Below are 19900 nucleotides of genomic sequence, written 5' to 3'. Positions count from 1 at the left end.
CTCAAATCAAAACCTAGATACTGAACCACATCCCTTTTCTCTCTGTCCCCCCAGACCTCGAATTCCAGGCAAGCACCCTGATATTAAATCCATCCTCTGTATTATCTGGTGCAGTCTAACTCATGGTTATATGTTCTTACTATCTATTTTCCTCTAGAGGTGCTTTGGGGGCTGTATTATCTGGTGCAGTCTAACTCATGGTTATATGTTCTTACTATTTTCCTCTAGAGGTGCTTTGGGGGTTGCATCAGGTAGACTCCCTGTACTTTTCACTGGTACTGAAAAAAAAAAGGATCAAATGGAAAGCACTGCCTAAATGCAGGATAATTTTATCTCAGCCATGCTTAGTGCATAGTAGTCATGAAGAAGAAGAGCAAACTGCAAGGAGTAATATCTCATGCTGCTGGAGCCTGCCTGACCTCTCCCTCACACTAACCTCACCCAAAATATGCCACGGTAGTTAGATTTTCAGCTCCCGTTTTAATTCAGGCTGACTGGGTGATTAAAAAAGCAATAGGTCCCTAAGTATCTTTGAGGATCTGGTCTTTGGCTCCAGCTCCTCACCAGAGCCCTCAATAGAAACTCCCCAGCACAAGGATGCCCTGAGCTGCCAAGGCTACCTCCAGCCTGCTCCCACTGATATGGTGCAGAAGCTGAGGCAAAGGAGATAAAATCCCACCAGAGGGCATGTGCTGTTTCCATATCCTCTTCTCTTCCAAGGAACAGGGACTAGGATGATACCCATACCATGCAAAACAGAATGCTCAGACGTGTATCATTGTGAAACCCCCATTCTGTGGTTCTTAATGGAAATTCCCCATTTTGAGAACAGAAGTTTTACTAAAAGCGATAGACTATTTCATGACAGCAGGCTTTTATAAGTGCTCTCTCATACAGCCACAATCAAAAAACAGAGGCCTGGGATTTTTTCCCATTTTCTGTGGAAACTTATCCCTGTTTAATTCTGAACACCACCTAAACAGAATGGTGGTATTTTATACCTGGGATGCCTGGAGAGCCAGGCTGTAGGAATGGGACCTTATTTGGTTATTCCTATAGGGGTACAGAAACAGCCACACAAACCACTGTGGGAGAAGGCAATTTTGGCGGGAAAATTCATTCTGCAAGACTGGTGGCGTCTTGCACATTGAGAAAAAGAGAACAAACAAAAACTGAATTTTAAGGAACTAAAACTTGGATCTGCTAAGCAATTGTAAAGAATAAAAAAGAGAAGGAAGAGAGGAGAACAACCAGTGTCTGACTGTAATTTCCTTTGAATGAATTATCTCTGTATAAGAAATTAGGCAACTACTTTCAAGCTGATGAAAATTGTTGATATTTTTTTTTCAGTAAGTACAACCTCATCCAGCATTTAGAAACTGAACTGGAAAATACAGGCATGTTTTTTTTTTTTTTCTTATTTTCATTAAAATCACCTTTTCTACACAGAACACTGGCCAAACCACAAATTTCTCTAAGGTAAGCTAAGAAAAAAAAAACCACTGGTTGAAAAAGAGAGGATATACACAGAACACTGGCCAAACCACAAATTTCTCTAAGGTAAGCTAAGAAAAAAACCCCACTGGTTGAAAAAGAGAGGATACTGTTCCCATTTGTTTTTGGATTCTTCCCCTGCTCTTAAAAATAAGTCATCTGTGAGGTATAAAATGGGCCTTTGTCTCTCGACTGGGTACTCCAGTGTACTGAAAGTGAAAGAGCAGAATTTCAAGCTCTGAAGTGATACATTAGCCCAAATGCAATGATTTTCATTGGCTCATGATAAGAGTAGAGGAAAGGGACAAACCTACTAATTACAAGGATAAAGCAGCGATTTCTGCCTTGGTACCAAAAGCATTCAGTTCATCCTCCAACCCAGCATGTTCAGCTGAGCACTTGTCTGTGCACTTTTTAGAAAAGTGATGAACTGAATCAAATACTTTGGCATACTAAACATCTCCACTTTCACACAGATGGTGTCACAGTGGTGGAAAGGAGTGTTCACTGCCTTGTCATTGGGATGTAGAGCAAGTAGTCAACTTCTATACATATGACCATCCAATCACCATCCCAGTGATTTTTTTGAAGATTAGATATGAAGTTTATGAAGTTGGCAGCTACCTCTTACCTTCAGCACTTCTTCTATGTTGAATATACAAGGCAAGAACCTTCTTAGGAGCTTGAAGATACAAAGTAGTTGCAATTACTTCAGTGCCATGCAGCTCTTCCCAAGCTCACATTGAAGGAAGCAACTCCTCATAGAACATGTAGACATCAGGTGACACCATTTCCACTCTCAGCCTGATGATGAAAGCATAGCCTCTGCTGTGACCATGCTGGAGCCCCCATGTCAGATCCCTTGCCAGAGACCAGGCAAAGGGAGGGGAGTTCATGCTCAGAAATGTTTCTAATTACACAATCTAGATAAAATGGCTGGTTCAGTCACCATATTGAATGCTTATTTCACTGGCACATCATAACATGTTGTCACATTTTCATATATTATGCTGATGATAAGCTGAATGCTTAAAATAAATGTGTATGTGATATGGCCAGAAGGTGACTGCTGCATTCTGATGTGGCAAGTAGAACTGCAAAGACCCTGGAAGGACAAGCTGTTGTCCCAGCAAATAATGCCCATTAAAAAAAGTATTTTTCTCATGGGTGAGGCACTTCAAAACATGCTTTCATTTGCCAAAAGGTTTAGCCAGGAGGGCTAAAATTAAGGTCTCCTCTTTGCTGTGTAGTGCATAGGAAGCAGGAGAGGCAATAGCTGCTGAACTATTTACAGGATTCTCCTGTATGTACCAGTTTTTACCAAAAGATATCAAAGCACCTTATGCAGTGCAGTGACCTTTTATTTTCAGCACATTATTAATAAGAAACTGAGGCAGCAAGAAGGCAGGCTACCTTTCAGATGTTGCATGGAAAATCAAATGGCAAACTGAAGCATCTCTCAGAGTTCACCCACAAAATCTCAACATGAAGAAGCAATTACAGTCTTTGGTTAGTCTGAAAATTCCCTAATAGGGGGATTACTGTGTTGTAGCTTGTTTACATTTATGGGTTGATGACTGAGTGCTGAGTAAGCATGTTCCATTGTTAAAGTAGTGATTTTTTCCATGTTTGTGACGTTCATTAGCGCTGTTCCTTTAAGGCCAGAATGAAAATATTATCTGCGTTGTTTATTCATGTCAGTCTCACACTTATGACAGGTTTATGTTGCAGCACACTCTCATCCAAAGAAAACTGTGGGAATATTTGGTTCTGGAAGCAAATAGAACCAGGGAGGAGGGAGGAGGAACAACCATTGGGACATAAGAAAGGCCTTGCAAACTCCTCTTCCAGCAATCTGGCTCTCCTAAAACAGCCCAGACAGGTGTCAATTACTATGGTATGTTCTATCTTCAAACATTGTTTTGCTGAGTATAGCACTGGAGGTGGTAATGTAATGATTCCAAGAGGTTAAATTTGAAAGATAAACTCTGGAGATTTTTGTATAATGCAACAATAGCTACTTTGCCCTGCCACACACTAAATGGAAGAAGAACTCCCTGACACATGTACCATCATCTTCATTTTCGTGTAACTTACAGGATAATGAGTGTTCATGTTTATTCTCTGAATACAAAGTTTAATTAAGTTACACAAGGAAAAGATCAGTTCAGAGTGTTGCACAAGCACAACTAAGACTCTGTAGCAAATATGGTCTTTAGCTTACACAATTGTTACAGCAGTTGCTGAACTGTACATCTTTTGGCTTAGCATTTTGAGAGCTTTTGGTACATAAAGGAAAGAGGACTCCATCTCTCTTTGAAAAGACCCTTCTTGAAGTATTTCTGGAGTATCTGATCTTTTCTTAACAAGTAACTGATCAATAGAACCAGTAAAATTCAGAGCATTTCTTCCAACTTGTCCTGAGAGTGAAGGCAGACATTTCTTTTCAGACCTGAGGAATGGTTTTGTAGCTGTATCATTTGGTCTGGTTAAAGATATATCTTCCCCTCACAAAATTTCTTGCTATTTCTCAGTAAGGCAGTTTGTGATTGTAAGAACACACACAGGTACTGTTTTCAGAGAAAAAAAATCCCAAAGAAACATCCTCTTCTAAGTGGTAGAAAAAGTAAAGCTCAAACTAAGCACAAACAAACCTTTAAAAGGAAGTGGAAACAGAGAACAAATTCTTCCTTTCAAGTCTTCACCATCACTGAACAGGGAAATGGACATTGTGGCATGCAGGGTACTTTCTCTACATACTCCTTAGTGTCATCTCCGTGCAGTGACTGCAGGACTGAAAGCAAATGCAGCGTCCAGAGCATGCACACAGAGGCAGAATGAGAAAAGGCACCATAACAGCACCTGGTTTGCACGTCAGCAGCATAAATTAATGGCCAACTTTGCAGGAATGCAGGCCTGAAGGGAACAGCCTGACCTTCAAGCTGGGCCCTCTCCAGCAATGGGTCAAACAGCTGACTGAACTCCAAAGATTTTTTCTTCCTCTGACCCCACTCTCCCAAGGGGGAGATCCCGGCTCCTGCTTGCCCTGCAGGGTGGAAATTTCTCCCTTTTTCCTGGCCTGGAAGTGTCACTGTGCTTTTGCAAACGTGAAGGTGAGGGGCTGCCCTGGCTCTGGGTGTGGCAGCCCTCAGTGCCCTCCAGTTGTGCTGGTTGGAGCTGGTGCCAGGGGCCAGCCCAGCCTGCCCTGTGCACCTCCACTCCTTGCACGTCCCTTTCTCCCAGAGGCCTCGTGATGCTCTGCAGCAGGAGGCAGAGCCCGTGCCATGAGAAGCATTTGCTCTCAGAAATCCTCATAAGGTAGTCATGCTTTAAAATGGGATAGCAGTACAGAAGTGGAGTGTTTATTTAAAACACTAACGGGGCAGCTGTTGCTAGTAGCAACAATATGGCAATCACCAGCTAATATGGAGATGTTTGTTTCGAATTTATCATCTTGATTTTGATGGGTGGCCAAAACTTCACAGAACATTTTATTTTGCAGTGTGTGGATGTGCAAGGACACTGACAGCACATGACAGCAAATAATCCTCTTGAAGCATGGGGTCAAATGTGCTCAGAGGAGTTCAGCTGTAGTTAGCAGAGTTGTCCCTGGAAAGATTTGCTTTGCCTGACACTGCTTTTGCCTGGAGAATGGAATCTAGACGTATGCTCATAAAAGTTCCTATTCTTGGTGAATTTAGTGGTGTTGAGGACCTGAGTACTGGCAGTGGTACTTATTACTTAGGAAGCAGGTGACAACACAGGAATGACAAACTCACAAGGGCAAAACAATGATGAAGAATTTGGGGATGTTCCCATCAAACCCCTGTGGCTCAGAGGATGTCAGCTGGAGAGAAATGATGGGCAAAATCCAACTACTTCTGGTTGTTTCTCCTGGGCACCTATGGTAACAGCTGTGTTCATGACACTTGCAATGCCTGGAGCAGCTCCCACACTGCCAGGGCAGTGGTAAGGTCTTGCATTTCTGAGCCCACCTTTCTTTTCTAGTTTTTGTATCAACAGGACACACGTACAATGAAGCCCCAAATTACACTTTGGCCAGGTTTTCTTAGTCTTATTCCAGATTGGCTCCTAGGCCAGTGCCAATCCACAAATAATATTTAATGTGAAAGTGAATGTGACTTATGCCTGAAAAATCACATGCAAGTTAGAATTCAATGTCAAATCCAGTGTTTTTTTTGTTTCCCCTAATTCACATTTTGAGATCTGAGATAATTTTGATGCTGAAATTCAATGCAAAACAGAAGGTGCAGAAACAAGAGATATACAAGCCTACATTAAAAAAAAATCTAAAAGAAAACATTTGTGTTAATCCTGAAAACCAAAATCAAGATTCAAACCACTCTGTATTTGTTAAGAAGCATAATCTGTCCTTGATGGCAAATGAGCTTGGCAAAAAGTCACATCTAATTTTCTGATTTGCAAATGAAGAACATGAAGCAAATTAAGTGAAAAACCTGGTGGAGTAACAAAAAAAGTAAGCATATCACTTTTCAATATTGTTTGAGTACCTTCAACCAGGAATTTTGAAAAGAACAGATTTCAGACTGAATTACACATGTTCTCTACTACTTTCATGTAAGTAAGCAAAAGTTTAGATCTGCATCCGCTCAGTCAGAAATGACAGGCAACTTCAGTTCCCTGATTCCTTTGGGCTAGTCACCTCAGGGAACAAAAGGAATGAGTAATTCCCAAGTATCACAGAGATATAATAGCAAGCCGAATGCAGACACAGTCAAACAGCAGCACAGACCCTTTGGAAAAATGGCCCATATGCACCTGCCTTCCACAACTAAAAAAGCATCCAATGGACCCAGTCACCTGAGGATAAGTAAAAATCTTTAGAGCTGCCAACTGAGGCTTGGGGGAAGCACCCATGAAAGAATAAGCAAACCATACTGCAAAGCAAATGCAACCGAAATGGTGTCACAAGAAGGGCATAGAATACACCCTGTGCTGTATTTATAGAGTTATTTTTGATTTGTAACTTTTTCCCATGCAATAGTAGCACAGTGTGTAGAAAGGTGGCGCAATCTAACCCACACTACAATATAACGTTGATATCTAATTCAGGATAGAAATCAGCTGAACAGAGCTGGGAAAAACTGACAGTGCATTTCACTTTCCAAAGGCAGGTTTAGCATAAGCCCAGATTCTACCTGACTAAACCTGTAGGAGTTCAGCACCGGCTGGGTTGATGGTTTTTGTTCTGAATTGATACAGGTAGGAAGCAGGGACTGTGATCAAACCCTGAACCATGCCTATGCATCCCACAATAGGCTCTGGAGAGTGGTAGGAAATCAGAGCTGCCTTCAGAAGGCATCTATAAATGTGGCCTGTTTCCAGGAACCCACTTGCCACCTTGTTCTTTGAATTAATGGACAGATTGTACAGAGATTTCCCTTCCAAAAAACAACCAACCCAAGAGCTTTCTGAGTTTGGCACAACTGCTTTCCTTATTTTGGTAAATGTTCCTATTGTTCCCTGGGGAGACTGCAGCTGTGGCAGTGAAGACAAAACTGGAATACAATCCCTTTTCCACATGGAGAGGCACTGATGAAGGCTATTTCTGCTCTATATGGGCTTGAAAGAATCCCTGCTCCAGTCTCATTCCGCTGTGCCCTTCTCACAGCTATGCTCCTGCTGCCTCCTTGCTGGTATGATTACAGAGCAAAGGCGAGTTTCAGGATTCATTCTCACACTCCCTCCTTCCTAAAAGCCATGCTGTCAAACATTTGCAAAAGTAATAGAAATAAACAAAAGTGAGCTGTGGCTGGGGTTTTCCCATTTGTGGCTTGATAAGGAGAGAAGGAAACAGTCTCCAGTCACAGCAGATTTACTCTTTATTTCTCTTTTTCACTGTCAACTGCTGACTTCTTTCTCATGCCAATTGATGTTGCTCTTTCATTGCTATGGTCTGAAGTCCCTCACATAGCCACAGTGTAAGTGTAAGAGAAGAAAAGAGGAGAAAATGCCTAGCTTCACTGGAGCTCACACAAAGGGGAAAATTGCCAAAAATCACCATTGGTCCATGTTTGCAGCAAGTGCTATATAAGCCCTCCCTCCACACACTGGCTGGGCAGAGGGCTTGGGAGTGGATCACAAAAGCAGCCATGGTCTGGGGGGGGAGAAAGGGGCTAGCTGGGACCAGAGGAAGCACAAGCATCAAACTGATGTCTTGGCTTCTATAAGGAAAATGCTTCACATCCCAAGGGGCAAATCCAGTCCTTAGGAGGGCTGAATCCACCCAGGCTTGGCTGCTCTGCAGGACCCCTCTGCTCCTGCTTTCTTTCCAGTGAATGTAAAACACTTCAGCAGAACTGAGGGAAGCATCCTGGTGTACAGCAGGGGAAGAACTTCTACACAGGCTAGTCCTACAAACCCCTTACTCCACTGCCTCTCCCAAGCCCTGATCTTTGTGTAAACATCCAGCGTTTTTTGAGGATAGTGCATTCACTTAGTCAGGGATTGACTGGGAGAAACACATTGACTGCAAACAATTCCAGGTGTACCCAAGCCACCTGCCATCTGTTCTCCTTGCCCCAGGGCAGTGGCTGTGGTACAACAAACACATTGCTCTGATGCATTGTGGTGTAAGATCTGTACCAAACTGAGGGAGGAGTGGACCACAGCAAAAGTTTCAAGTCTGCAAAGCAGAACTGGGAGGTAGAGATGGAATCAGCCTCCTCAGGGAGAGAAGTAGTTCATATAAGGGAACTTAACTTGTAAACATCACATATGACAGGCCTTTTCTGTTAATATTCAGGGTGGAGACTGGCTTTGGGGACTACACCTTTTCCTGATGGGGAAGCTGTGAAGCTGCTCTGGCAAGTAGGTGTAAGAGCAGCTCTTCTGACCCTGGAAGCCTGCACACAGCTCTGCGATGTTTGGCAGGAATCAGCATGTGCTTGCTTACTGCTTTTCACAACACCAGCGAAGATTCCCTCTGTGTTGCCATACAATTACTCTGCCAAACCACAGCATTTTAGGATTCTTGCTTATTTGTACTAAAATAGGCTGCTTTAAAGTAATTTTGGCATGATTTAAGTGTTTGTGATAGACACCATAAAAGAGCTATTAAATAAAGAATGATATCAGGAGGGTAAAAAAATCAAATTGTTTTTCATATGGGCAGGCAGGCCTATACACACACCTTCCACATACAACAGCCATTATATCCCCACAATTGTTAATGGATAAGAACTAATTGTATAGAGACACAGCATTATGTGCCAGTGGACAGTCTGGTGATGTGCTATCAATACATCACCCATTACTGTATTATCTTCCCCTGGGAAACTCAAAGCCCAGTGCCCTGTGTACAGTCAGTGCCAGAACAGTAATCTAAGCTTCTGGCCTAGCTAAGCACCACCCATTAAACTCACATTTTCTTCACAAGTCACACATTTTCCAGATCAACACTGTGTCTTAATCATGAAACAGACTGAGCTCAGAAACACACCTCTACAAAGTGCTGGAAGTGAAGGGAAGGCAGAATTGAACTCCATAGGTCCCCTCTGAGATGCTTAACAGATAGGTATGTTTGGATATATATTTAACAGATGTAATGAAAAATAGATGTTTCTTGTTGAGGAATCTCACTGAAACTATCAGCAGTGGTGCTGCAGCTGCCAAGGAGCCCCAAAAGAAATTCTCAGGAAAAAGTGATGTAGAATGACAATACTTCTGCAAGCATGTACAGCAGCCCATGGAATTTAGTTGGGAAATTAAAAATGTCATGGGACTGATAACTAACAAAAAATCAGCTAGAGCAGTGGTAAATGCACAGGGCTGCAGACTAATTGACTGAAATTGCTGTAAGTTTCAGCCCTAAACAAGTCACCAGACCAGTGCCACTACAGTAGCATGGAAATGATGGGCCTCAGGAGGACTTAAAAGGTGACCTTCAGCAACTCCTCCCACAAAAACAGAGCAAGTCTCCATTTGCTCTTCTGGACACATCTCTATCGAACCAAAAGTGAATTTTGTGCTTTGGATTTCTACCAGAGTCAAACAGAGATCACCTTCCTGTCCCTTTTCTGTTCTGCATGAAACAGGGCCAGTGCTACACTGGCCGGGTCTGATGTGGTTACACAAAGAACAGCTTTGAAGGTGAATTCAGCAGCAGATGTAACCATTACTTGCATCTGCAAGCGCTAAGACAGCCCCATCCTCTGCACATGTGAAACACAGCACCTACAAGAGAAGCAGCAGAAAGGCCACATTTTCACAAGTATCCACTGCTGAAGAATTCCCAATCCTAACTTTCAGCCTTAACTCCTCTTTTTCACAAGATCAGCAGTCTGGCACGCAGAACAGGGTTGTAATTTGCCTCAGTCAATAAATCAACAGAAATAATATCATATATTTAACATCAAATCTTAATGAATTTTCATAATGGCCTGGTAGAGTGAGTGCTGTATTCATGATATGCCCACGTTGGGGGGCAGTCACCAGCAGAATGATAGAGGTCAAGCAGAGGTAGATTTTCCCTAGATTTTTTTAATCTCTTAATTTGAATCAAATTTTAATATGTGCACACAAATATGTCTTATTAAGATTTATTTTAAACAAGACTTTTAAATTACGTACTCTCATACATTACTAAATTACTACATTACACCACTTTGTCTATAGATGTCCAGTACCTAGATTCTCAAGAACTACTTAGTACTGACAAAATGTGTGCCTACATCTGCTTGTAGACAGTAAACTGTTGCAATTAGCTTTTAAAAAATTATAAAGAAACATTTCTCTGAATCTTGTCTATTCCACCGCCCCGTTGTTTTCACTGTTCTTAGTGTAGCTTGATCTGGCAGTGCGTTCTTAAACTGCCAAATCTAATATCTCTGAGCAAAGGACAGACTGTACCCACTGCCCTTTAATGGTAAAGAGAAGCTGCCTACACTGCAGCCCCCTCTGCACATCTCACCTCATGCTGGTGATGATAGCTGGAACCTTTACCTGGCAAGTGTCTCATCTTTTCCATCCATAACAGCTACCAGAGTTTCTTTTTTTTCTTTAAGGGGGGGGGGACCAAAAAAGTATCTCCTCTAAAAGGAAAGAGGAAGCCAGAAATTTGGTAGTGTCTTGGTCCTGCCCCATGATGCTTCTTCCTGCCTGTGAATTTCCACCTGCCCCTTCTGCATATATAAGGCAGCACACGTGGTATGCTCTGTTTAGTCGTCTGCCTCTGTCCAAAGGATTAGTAGCAGTGGGGAGTGATGCTGTTTCTCCTTTCCTCTGCAGTTCACAGGAGGTGAAGGAGCTCTGGCTGGATTCACTTCTTGGGTAAGTACTGCCTTTGAAAAAATCTGTGGCATCATGGTTGAAATCAGTGGAGAGCTTCAGACGCAGCTGCACAGAGATGTACAAAAAAGTACATGGGGAAGAGGTGCACCCACTAAGCACAGCTCATGGGCAGAGCTGACAGAGTTGCTGAGCCTCGGGTGTGCAGATTAATAACCATACATAGCTGTCACCACTTGCTCACTTTTTGCATGGATTAAAAATGGAAAGCTGCTTTTATTTTGTTTGAATTAGGAGGCAGATAGGGCAGCAGGGCTGAATGCCCTTCCAGAGAAGGGCTTTATAATTGTGTGGGAGATCTTGCTGGTTCAGGATCATACACGCTAGATTGGCTTGCAGAGGACAAAGCCAAGAAGGGTGCAGTTTTACAAGACTCTTTGTCCATTCCCTGTTCAACAAACAGGCAAACAAAAGGACTGAAGGAAACCAGACTGTCCAGAGCTCCTCCAATCAAACTCCTAATGAAAGTGTTAAGCAGCTGTAATACTGTGAGTATCTTAATTATTTCAGCTCTGTCAGCATAGTGACTTTGAAAAGCTCTGATTTCCAAACCATAGGATCCAATTACTCACACAGTGTCTTTGTTTTCTTGCCTAGTCAAAGACACTAAATGCTGGGAACATGGAGAGTCTGATTGAGTGCCAGACAGAGGTAAGTAGCCCTTACATTTTCCTGGATCCTTCTGGGGTACTGGTGTGAGATACCTTAGCAAAGTAGGGGTGACTCCTCCAGTAGCTGCTGGCTGCCCACCCTCACCCAGGAGCGGGCAGAGCTCTTCAAACGCAGCTCTCTGCTCTGAGCAGAGGGAGCAGGGCATTGCTGTGGGCAGTCTGTGCATTCCCCTGGCTCACTGGGAGCTTTGCTCAGGGATCTTGAAGGTTTCAAAGCCATCAAGGCTCCCCAGAGGAGTGTGGAGGAAATTTCCAGTGCTGGAGAGGACACAAAGAAGGAGGCTGTGTTCTGCTATGGCTTCTCTAGATCAAAAGCGCAGCTTGAAAGAGCGCAGGGTTGTGACCTGCTGGCACGACTGGGGTGTCTGGCTGCAGAGTTTAACATAGACCCCTTTACCAGGCAGTGAGGCAGTGTCAGTCCTGGGCTGAGGCACCTCTTTAGCAGGTGTTGGGCTTGTCTGGTTATTCCCGAGAGCCTCCCCAGATTTCTGAGGAGCTGCAGCAAGTTGCTGGTGGCTCTCACTACTGTGGCAGCTCTGTAACCCTAACGTGCTTTTTGCAGGCTGATGCCAAGAAATGTCCCCTGTCAGTCCCAGCAGATACTGAAGACAGACTTTGCCTCTCAAACGGTGAGTTTCAAAAACAAACTGAGGAACTGCCTTCTTATATAATGCTTGCAAGCTGGCACTTGTGCAAAACCACCCGAAACTGCCTGCTCCCCCTCCCGGAGAGCAAGACACAGTTCCCATCCAGGAGAGGGCTTAAGCTCTGGAGAGCCACTCATTTGCAAGTTACTTCTTTTCTATATGCACAGTGGCAGAGGTGACAGTGCTGAGTGCCAGAGGTCTTGTATTCCCATTCCTGGTCCTTAGAGCCAGGTTTCATTGTGTTCCCTGGTAGAAATGGGAAGTAAATGTGTTTCTTTCTCACTCAAGCATTGCCTTTGAGGCGTGGCACTGCAAGTGAGTACTGTACCAGATGTTGCACACCAGAAAAAATGAACCCTCTTGGCAGCAGCACTAGTACTTGTTTTTTCTCACCATGCAAAACCTCAGCAGCTGTAAACAACCCAGAGCAGACCATAAACAAAGCAGGGTCAGATTTGGAGCAGACAATCATATCAGACCAGTTTTCAGGAGTATCAGAAGCTAATATTTTAAACTACACTATAATGTTAGGTGACTTTCTCAAATTTTTTTAACCCCTACCTACCAAGACGTTATGCTAAGTCACAAAGAGAGGTCCCGAGAATTTCTCATCTGGGTAAGACAACTTCACTTCAGAATAGAAGGCATGACATTTATTGCAAATTTGCAGAAGGCAAATCCTTTAGAAATCTTTCTTGCAAAAGGCTCCTTCTCTTACTGTTTGTCAAAGGGGAAAAAAAGACCCACCCCACTGCAATACAATTATCCTCTTCAAATTTCTGGCCCTCCTCTTTATGAAGCAGATGCAAAACCCATGCTAAGATATTTCTAACCATGAAGCCAGTGAGCGCTTACTCTGATGCTCCCATCCTCTGGAGCAGGTATCATGTTCCACTGGCTAGGAGACAAGCACTAGCTCTAGGAGCATTGTCATTAGAGCTGGCTCCAGGGCTGGCAGAGCTGGAGCCATATGTTTTCATTTTAGGCTGTGAAAGAGGTCAAAAAGTAGGAGCCCCTAGGAGACAAGCACTAGCTCTAGGAGCATTGTCATTAGAGCTGGCTCCAGAGCTGGCAGAGCTCTGGAGCCAGCTCTTTCATTTTAGGCTGTGAAAAAGGTCAAAAAGTAGGAGCCCTTACTTCTACTCTTGCCCTAAGGCAGGGGCACAACCAGACCATGTAGTGAAAATTGTTGTCATTGTCAGCTGCCTAAGTGGTATATCTGCCTCCGAGTTATCAGAGAAACTACTGCAATATCAAAAATCTCTACAAATGTTGTTATATCTGTACCTTGTATGTTCTCACTCTCTAAGAAGAAACAGTGACTAGAATGTAAAAAACACCCAACCCAAAACAGGAAAGGTGGTGGCCTTAGGGGTATGGCCACAGTTTTACTGTTTAGGCAGTTGTTTCCCTAGTAACCACTTAGTTGTCTCTCAGTTTCTCCCATTTTGGTTTGTTTCAACATACATCTCTGCACTGCACACAGATGAAAGACCACGCAGGTTTTTTTGTTTTTAATTTTAAATTAATCTTTTGTTTCCCTTTTACTTGCAGCAGATGGAACAAAGAAAAGAAAGAAGGTGATATCGCAGTCATTTACTCTGAGACAAAGCCTTACCAAAAGAAATTCCTCAGGACAGCTAGACTTGGGTACCAAAATCACTCTGTTTGGCCATCCTCTGGCACTTATCTGTGGGGAAGATGACACGCTGCCCCAGCCAGTCCAGGTAAGGAGGTACAGTTATAGTGGAACTGTTTACAAAGGCCTGGAGTGTCAGGACAAGAGGGAAATGGCTTCAAACCGACAAAGAGCAGGGTTAGATTGGACATTGGGAAGAAATTCTTGTCTGTGAGGGTAATGAGGTCACCCAGAGAAGCTGTGTCTGCCCCATCCCTAGAAGTGTTCCAGGCCAGGTTGGATGGGACTTGGAGCAACCAGGTCTAGTGGAAGGTGTTCCTGCCTATGGCAGGGGGTTGGAATGAGATGATCATTTAAGTCCCTTTCAGCCCAAACCATTCTATGATTCTGTGATACCTCTGACTTAAGTGTGAGGCAGGATACCCAGTACTTCTGCTGTATCATCCAGGAGATGATTCTGGTGTTTCCTTCAGCCCAAACCATTCTATGATTCTGTGATACCTCTGACTTAAGTGTGAGGCAGGATACCCAGTACTTCTGCTGTATCCTCCAGGAGATGATTCTGGTGTTTCCCAACACACATGCCCTTGATAAGCTCAGGGCCCATCCCTGATGTCGGAGTCCAACTTTCACTGGAAGCAATTTGGAGTGTAGAGAGCCCAGGACCAGGAATGAAAGATCTGCTTCTTAATATAATAATCTGTGATTTTAAATAAGTAATTTAAATAAATCTTTCAGCAGCATAAACTTCCAAGGATTTCTGTATTCCCATGGAAAACAAGTGTTTAGCTATGGACTGTCACAAAAAAAATACCAAAACAATAACTTCTGAATAAAAATGGTCTTGTAACAGTTCTTCCATTGAATTGGCTTTCCCAATAGACATGCATTTGTCTCTACTAAGTAATATTTGCCTGGCTTGTGAGAGAGGGGATGTGAACTAAGATTGAAGCTATCCCTTGCTTCCTTCTAGAAACAAGCAAGGATGGCTCCACTGAAGTTAGTGGAATTCATCAGTTCAAAAAGAAGGTGGATTAAGGGAAAATCAAGACTACTTCCTACATAATGTACTTGGAGCAAGAACTAGATACAGAACTAATCAGAGTACAGTGTACCTCCAGACAATTTTTCTTCTATTTCTATAGAAATGTTCACCTGTTAACTTCCTTCATCCAAGTAACCGTTCTTCCATTCCTGTCTGATTTTTTCCCTGCAGGATCTCCTGGCCATATTATATATGAAAGGACCTTCTACTGAAGGGATATTCAGAAAAACTGCCAATGAGAAAGCACGAAAGGAATTGAAGGAGGACCTAAACAAAGGCGGGAATGTTGATCTGAAAAGTAAATCTGTGCACCTGCTGGCAGTGGTTTTGAAGGTGAGTAATTCTGAACTGTACTGGTGGGAGGACATTGCTCATATGCACAGGACCCATCCAGTGCTCCGAGCTGATCTAGGTGGGACTCTTGGCTAAGCCCAGAACTAAGCCAGACTGAATTCTTCAAGCTTAGGAAAGTTTGGCCTTTTCTACCTGGTTGTCAGTCCTACTTGTTAGGCTGCTGATTTCCTGAGGAAACTCACGTTGTCCTCTTGCCCAGCATGCTCCCAGGGACCAATAGTGAGATTTGTGAGTGAAGGAAAGGCAACTGAAAGCTGGATCCTGTTACTACACTAGTGCAAGTGCATTTGTGCATTGCACTGCTCTGTCAGTGCTGATGGTCAGGTAGCTCAAGTCAACCTGCCTCTTAGAGAGCCCAGGTGACAGTAATACTCTCTCTGTGCTCAGGGAGAGTGTCAAAATTTCATCTAAATCTCTTGGCCTTGCAGGACTTTCTCCGAAATATTCCCTCCAAACTCCTATCAACTGACCTCTATGAGAAATGGATGCAAGCTCTAGAGAAGCCAAGCAAGGAAGAAAAAATTGAAGAATTGAAAGCGTAAGTCTTTTAACCAGGAAATTTTGCAACCACTGCCAATGTAATGGAGTGGCTGGTAGAGGCCAACAGTGTCTTTTGAAATCAAGAGTCTCATTTAAAAGCCTGTCCTTTGTATCAGCTTGCTGCTGCTCCATGGGGTTTGCTTTAGAGGGCTTCAGCAGCAGCACTTCCTGAAATTACTTCAGATTGCTTTATGAAACCACCAATGCTAGCTCCACAGGTATGAGAAGAGAGTGGGGATGTCACCAACTGGTCCAAATTATTGAATTTGATATGTGAATATATCTGTGAAAACACAGAGGGTTCAAGATTGTTGAAGCCCTCTTCTGAACTCCCTCTGTGTAGTTCTCTTTCATCCTCAGGTGGTCAATGAAAACTAATGTCTGCTTTCTCCCTGCAGAACAACTCTGTGCAGCTCATCAGAATGACTCTGCCTATGACAGCCCAGATCCTGAAGCAGAAGGCAGCCCCTGTACCTCTGAGATGGAGCAGGCCAAAGGGAGGAGTGCTACTGTGAGCAGAAAATATCCAACAAATATCTCTGCCCCTTCCCTGACTAATTTCAGAAATGACAGCAGCACAATGGACAGGAGGTACTCAGAGTCAGACCTGTCCTTCCAGAACTGCCTTGATGACACAATAAGGAAACAAAGACTAAACAAAAGTGAGGACAATTTTCCAGTTCAGCAGAAACTGCTATGGATGGAGGCACTGGAGGAACGTCTTGCAGGCTTACCTTCACAATTGTCAGCTGACTCTCTACCAAAAACATCCTCCAGTTGCTCCCTGGAGAGTTCTGATGGCTCAGTTTTCACCAGCTCCCCAGTAGTTTCGCCCTCTAGTCCTAAAAAAACCTTTTTAAATAGGCCTCAGTCCTTTTCCGTCAAGGCCACCGAAGACTGCAGTACACCTAGCAGAGAGATCAAAAAACATTCCATGTCATTCTCTTTTGCAAACCGCAGGAAAACACTAATAAAAACCCAAAGTTGGGGGTCTGGAAAACCCATGTTTTTTCAGAGGGACAGTTTCACAAAGAAAGAAGATCACTTCTCCTGCAGAATTGTCCAGGAGGGCAGCCATAATGATGACAAACCACTGCCTGTGGACTATCAGCAAAGGCCCCGTCTCAGGTCAGTTGATGAAGTGTTCAGAGAGGTAGACCAGAAAAACCCTAGAAGACCACCCTCTTATGAAGAGGCTGTTAAAAACTGCCTGGCCACTACAGTTCCCTCCCAAAATGTCACGGTTCAGACTCTGAGATTAGCAGCATCAAACCAGGATGTTTTGCTGCCTCATCCCTGCAGCCACAGTGCACAGGACACAGCATATATGGATCTGAGGGATCTACGCAGGGCCAGAGTTTCTGCAACAAAGGATTCTGACATGGAAACTGAAACCTTCAGTATCTCTTTAGGAGTAAACTCCCGTGTGAATTTACCCGTGACCCCAGGAGTCTACCGGATGAGAGCCATGTCTGAGTCCTGTCAAAAGAACAAACTTGAATATGTGGCTCGGAGGTGCAGCCAGCCGGTTTTTGAGGTAGAGCAGATCCAGTATGCTAAGGAGTCCTACGTTTAAAAAGCCTGTCCTTCCTCTTTGCACTGTACAAAGTAAATATTGTAAAAATAGATATCTTGCTAATCATTTGTAGGATTTTACATTCAAGAGACAAAGAATAAGCTAGCTCTGCATGAACTTTTTTTCTGAAGTGTCAGTCATCTTGACATGTCACATCCTTTCACCACAAGCGTTGTTGGTGGTGAAGATCTGTGTATCATTATGTAAAAATGTAAGTTAGTATGCTGTACATTACCTGTTGTGTGTGAAGAGTAGTTAGAAGATGATAAACAGTGTTGTATTTGTTTTCCTTAAATGACAATTACAAGGTTGGCAGGTCCAAAACCTGTCTCACCTTCTTTATGTTTTCTGTATAGTCACAGACCCTGTACCATTTTTTGTGTGTGTATGTGTGCCAGGCTGATGCAGTGCTTTGCTGATTTTCTGCATTAAATGTGGGCTGGCAGTTACCTTAATGGGTGAAGAGCTATTCTGCCATCTAGGTCACTTCAACACTCTTCCATAAACCCCCTGTATGTGCTGCCGTTCCATCTTCCTGCTTGCTGGTGATACGAATGATCTGACCACTAAGCAGCATAGTGTTGTACACAGAGCCTGGGGTTAGAACCCTATGAGGTCATTATGGGAAAGTATGAAGTAACCCTCATGTGTCCTGAGGTGCTTTTAGACTAAATAAACTGGACAGGCAAAGAAAGGAAAAGCAAGAAAGGAAAAGTAAGAAAGAAAGCAGGAAAGAAAAAAGAAACAAAAATGCCTACAAGGAAATATTTTGGATTCCAGCTTTAAATAGTTATAGTTAATTTAAAATTAAAAAGACAAAAAAGAAAATAGTAGATGGTGTTCTTATAAACTTGTAAAAATGACTGGAAGTGCAATGTGCTTTTATGGGTCAGTATAGCCTTAAACCAGAATCAGGGAGACATTTTTCTCCTGTGTAACTTCACTACAATAAAACATTTTTCTGCATGAATGCTTAAGTGTCCATTGTTTGGTTTTAAAATATCCAGGCCCTACTTGTACTGTACCTACTTTTCTACAGGTACTGCAGGTCTGCTTGAATGATGTAGCATAGCTGAGTAGCAGGAAGCAAAGTAAATGGCCAGCAGTATCACTGCTCTTGTTGTCAGAGGCTGCAGGCTACAAATCCCTCTCTGACAGGAAAACAACCTATACTACCACATAACAGCAGCTAAGCTGCAAAGAGCTGATGCTGCTCCAAAAGTGAAACACATTAAAAATTGTACCCATCATCTCAGGAATCATGTTTTCCAGGTGTAGATATTCCCAGGACACAGAGAAAAGGGAAGGTAGGTGCCTGACCTGATAGAAGTAATGATGAGAAGAACCATATTGGTAAGCTTCAACTAGAGAAAACACTTCTGTCAGCCACCCAAACAGTGGCACTCTGCTTCCAAGCAAGCTGAATGAGAGGGCTCTGATGCAAAAGGTGTTTACCTTTTCTAGAATCTGCATCTCCTGGGTCACAGAACCAGTGAGGCTTGAGATCATCCTGTCCGACCCCACTGCCCAAGCAGGGTCAGATAAAACAGGTTGCCCAGGATTGTGACCAGACAGTTTTTGAATATTTCCACAGATGGAGGCTCTGCAACATCTCTGGGCAATCTATTCCTGTGTTTGACCAGACTCACAGAGAAAAAGTGTCTTCTTGCATTCATATGGAATTTTATTGTATTTCAATTTGTGCCTATTGCCTCTTGTTCTAAGTGGAATTATATTTTTCCTGTGTAAAAAACACAGGCATCTTACCTACGTGACACAACAAGTATGAAGAGATAGTTCATGTGCAGTGAAAAGTCTTAGAAGCCACAAAACAGAAAACACAAACCTTGAAATGTAATTAAACCCCAATAGAGCTCCTTCTTTGTTAAGTGACTTATTCTTTTTTGACTGTGAGAAGACTAAGTCTCCCAAGATGATTCCTGCTCTGTAACCACACCAGCAAACCCAGGGTGAATAAGCACGGTCACTTCACCAGAGATGAGGAAAGTCTCTCTTTAGGTCTAAGGTGTCCTAAGGCATATATGACAATCCCACTCAGAAAGTTTACCTGGGCTTAAATATTTAGTATAGATGAGTCTATATCTTCCAACTCCTGGATAAGAAGGACCATTTGGAAAAGATCTCCTTCAATTGGTGAAGGAAAAAGAAGAGAGAGAAGCTCTATAAATTGTAAACCAAAAAGGGCTGAAGTGAAGGAGTTATATAGAAGAGTGGCCTAGTCCCCCTCATCCTGCTCTTGCATTTCTTGAAGTCCAGGGAACACCATGATTAAAGAAAACCTGAATGCAAACAGACCCCAAAGTATACTTACCTCCTCACTGACAGATAACTTTTGACTTCCTTCATCCCTTGAGACTTAACTGTTTAGTCAGAGTTATTTTCACATCATATCTCTCCACAGAAGTGATTTTTCTTATATACAGGCAGATAAGAGACCTCAAAAGACTAGATGACACAGGAAGTAGAGAACTTTGCTTTAGCACTTACTTATCTGCCTTTGGTTCAGAAAACCATTTCATCATGCTACCACTCCACCCAACCGCATCCTAGGATCCAGACCAACTATCTGTGACTCCAAGAGTA

At 43.1% G+C, this 19900-nt stretch overlaps 1 protein-coding gene across 1 annotated transcript in view; it reads left to right on the top strand.

Moving 5' to 3' along the window:
* LOC120501118 (T-cell activation Rho GTPase-activating protein-like) overlaps positions 1-18266 on the top strand; it is a 44591-nt gene extending 26325 nt beyond the window's left edge. Inside the window, exons 3-10 of the mRNA XM_039706862.1 lie at positions 10765-10806; positions 11228-11312; positions 11422-11475; positions 12058-12124; positions 13697-13869; positions 14998-15159; positions 15609-15718; positions 16081-18266. Coding sequence (XP_039562796.1) covers positions 10765-10806; positions 11228-11312; positions 11422-11475; positions 12058-12124; positions 13697-13869; positions 14998-15159; positions 15609-15718; positions 16081-17296 — 1909 coding nt within the window. The 3' untranslated portion in view covers positions 17297-18266. The remainder of the gene's footprint in view (positions 1-10764; positions 10807-11227; positions 11313-11421; positions 11476-12057; positions 12125-13696; positions 13870-14997; positions 15160-15608; positions 15719-16080) is intronic.
* The last annotated feature ends 1634 nt before the right edge of the window (positions 18267-19900 follow it).

The sequence above is a fragment of the Passer montanus genome, unplaced genomic scaffold (genome assembly GCF_014805655.1).
Source record: "Passer montanus isolate IOZ18808 unplaced genomic scaffold, ASM1480565v1 scaffold2, whole genome shotgun sequence".
NCBI lineage: Eukaryota > Metazoa > Chordata > Aves > Passeriformes > Passeridae > Passer > Passer montanus.
This window is presented reverse-complemented; position numbering and strand designations above follow the sequence as displayed.